Source organism: Dendropsophus ebraccatus, chromosome 4, assembly GCF_027789765.1.
Source record: "Dendropsophus ebraccatus isolate aDenEbr1 chromosome 4, aDenEbr1.pat, whole genome shotgun sequence".
NCBI classification, from domain to species: Eukaryota; Metazoa; Chordata; class Amphibia; order Anura; family Hylidae; genus Dendropsophus; species Dendropsophus ebraccatus.
Window position 1 is genome coordinate 113,105,357 of NC_091457.1, and position 2,621 is coordinate 113,107,977.

The following is a 2,621-nucleotide window of genomic DNA, read 5'->3' on the forward strand; positions in this document are numbered from 1 at the left end:
GCCCGAGTACCGCCTGGAATCCTGGGATTCAGCCTAGGTAATAGGAGAGTGCCCGAGTACCGCCTGGAATTCTGGGATTCAGCCAAGGTAATAGTCTAGGTAATAGGCTGAATCCCAGAATTCCAGGTGGTACTCGGGCACTCTCCTCCTTCCCCACGGACTGGGAAGGCATCAGCAATCTAATGCGGCAGGTCCGTGAATGTTCGAGTTCGATCGTACCTAGGATTTCCAGAGGTTCGATCAACTCTAGTCACTAGGCTAGCAGATGTACAGCTTGGAGGAGAACAAGAGGGGCTGGATGGACGGATGGGACAAGACATGGGAAATTAAGAGTGGCCCAGAGATTGTTCTCTTCTGTGTTGGCCCTGGAGAATGACATTTTTTGGAAGAAATCTATACTCCATCTCATCTATCAGAGTTGTTATCTATTGGCTGGAATTAGAGGCAATCTCACTCAGCCCTGCACACTGGTTTGGCACCGGGATAAGGAAACAGGAGCTCCACCAAAGCATGCACACTACAGCAATGAAAGACATCCCTGCAAACATTCCCACACTGCCAACCTGTATGTGGGTGATATCTGGGTCCCTGACAATGCACTGGGGTTATAGGACTGGGCACAGCTATTTGGCTGAGGCGTGCCCTCCTCATACATTTAGACTTCTTTTTGATGCCGCACTTCCCGCTTCCACCACTAGAGGGCGCAGCCTGTGTTAGTTACAAGAAATTAAACATTTTAATTTTAGTGTCCCCTGGCGAGGAATCCCCCGCGGTGGGAGCCGGTGGCATCTGCAGGGGGTTCTCTTGGCACCCCTGGCTTTGATCACCTGAAAAACACGGGGTGACTGAGAAATAGGGCGGCAAACAAGAGCCCCCTATCCCTGTCCGTATCCCACACATAGGGAGCCCCTTTTATTTTCTGCCTATGGCTGATCTGTGGGGGGATGCTGCGGGGGGGCTGCACTGGGCTACACAGGGAAGCGTCCGGACTGACGGGATTGGAGGTCACCGGGGCTGAGGGGGGATCAGGGGAGGGGGACAGGGCGCCAGAGGGGACACAAGAAACACAAGTTACTGCAGAGAGAGGCTGAGGCTGTTGTTGTTCTCAACGTGGTCCGCTCTGCCAGTACAAGAGCGGCGGCGCAGAGGCTGGAGCGTCTCACAGAGCGCAGAGCACGGCGGCGGCAGCATCATGTCTCTGGAGCTGGAGGAGAACGTCCCGACCACCGAGGAGGAGGATGAAGGGGACGACGACTCCCCCACAGAGAAGAGGAGCTCCAGGAGGACCCGGGGGGCGGCGGCTGCTGCCTCCTCTGCCGCCAAGAAGAAGGGCAAGAAGAAGAACCAGCCGGGCCGGTACAGCCAACTGGTGGTGGACACCATCCGCAAGCTGGCCGAGAGGAACGGCTCCTCCCTGGCCAAGATCTACAGCGAGGCCAAGAAGGTGTCCTGGTTCGACCAGCAGAACGGCCGCACCTACCTGAAGTACTCGGTGAAGGCGCTGGTGCAGAATGACACCCTCCTGCAGGTCAAGGGGATCGGGGCCAACGGATCCTTCCGCCTCAACAAGAAGAAGCTGGAGGGCGGGGGCGCCCCGGAGAAGGCGGCCCCGGCCCCCAAGCCTGCGGCCAGGAGGACTACAAGTGCCAGCAGCGCCCCGAAGAAGAGCCACAAGAAGGCGAAGCCCAAGCCGAAAGCCAAGAAGGAGAAGCCCAAGCAGAGCAGCAGCCCCAAGGCCGCCCCCAAGCCCGCCAAGAAGAAGGCGGCGGGCGGCGGGGGAAGGAAGGTGAAGAAGACGGCCAAGCCCAGCGTGCCCAAGGTGCCCAAGTCCAGGAAGGCGTGACGTCACGGCCGCCGCCGCCAATCACAGCGCTTTATATTGTTGTGTTCGTGCAATGATGTGACTGGTCTCTCCGGAGCTGATCCCCCCCCCCCGGCCGGTCACCCCTGGAGAGGCGGGTCCGGGGCAGCCCCTCAGCCCGGCCCCCGTACAGCCCTGTCCCCCCCAGTGCTGCGCTCATACAACGGATCGCTCCGTCATTTCTCGGAACTTTGAAACAATCGGGGTTTGCTGATTGGCTGGAGAGCGACAGTCACCCTGGCGACGGCGTTGGGAGGGCGGGGCCTGGGTGACAGCTGTGACGTGGCAGGAGGCGCTGATCTGACTGATCGCCAGGATTTCTCGGTGCTTGTTTTTTGTTCTCTTGCTGGGATCTCGTCTATTCCATCTTATTTGTATATATTGCCTATATTGCTTATTATTTTGCACATGTTCAATATTTTTTATGTATTTTGTGTTTGGAGATTTTTTTTTTTTTATGCCGAACTTAAAAAAAAAAAAATGTTGCTGAAACCTTTGTAATAATTTTAAAGGCAGGTAATAAAGTAAGAGGAGATATAGAGAGTGAGCTGGGGTTTCTATATGAGATGTGTGATATATAAATACCTGATAAGTGACAAGATGGCGGCTAGGACCCTGACTGATGCCAGAGCTGTATGCGGCGGCGGGATACTTATCCTAGGCGAGATACTGGGAGAGAAGCGGCTAACATCTTCCCCCAATACCACACTGCATATGCAGATTACATGGGGAAAGAACGCCATTAGACCCATTTAGGTAC

The 2,621-nt window shown here is 55.6% G+C and overlaps 1 protein-coding gene across 1 annotated transcript; it reads left to right on the top strand.

Annotated features, from left to right (window-relative positions):
• Positions 1 to 1,145: 1,145 nt before the first annotated feature.
• LOC138788658 (histone H1.10-like) lies at positions 1,146 to 2,404 on the top strand. The gene has a single exon (XM_069966744.1). It carries the CDS (start codon positions 1,193 to 1,195, stop codon positions 1,841 to 1,843), a length of 651 nt encoding a protein of 216 aa, XP_069822845.1. The 5' UTR covers positions 1,146 to 1,192; the 3' UTR covers positions 1,844 to 2,404.
• Positions 2,405 to 2,621: the final 217 nt, after the last annotated feature.

Coding starts and splice junctions, on each gene's coding strand:
- LOC138788658 (XM_069966744.1), top strand. CDS start 1,193: ATGTCTCTGGAGCTGGAGGAGAACGTCCCGACCACCGAGGAGGAGGAT.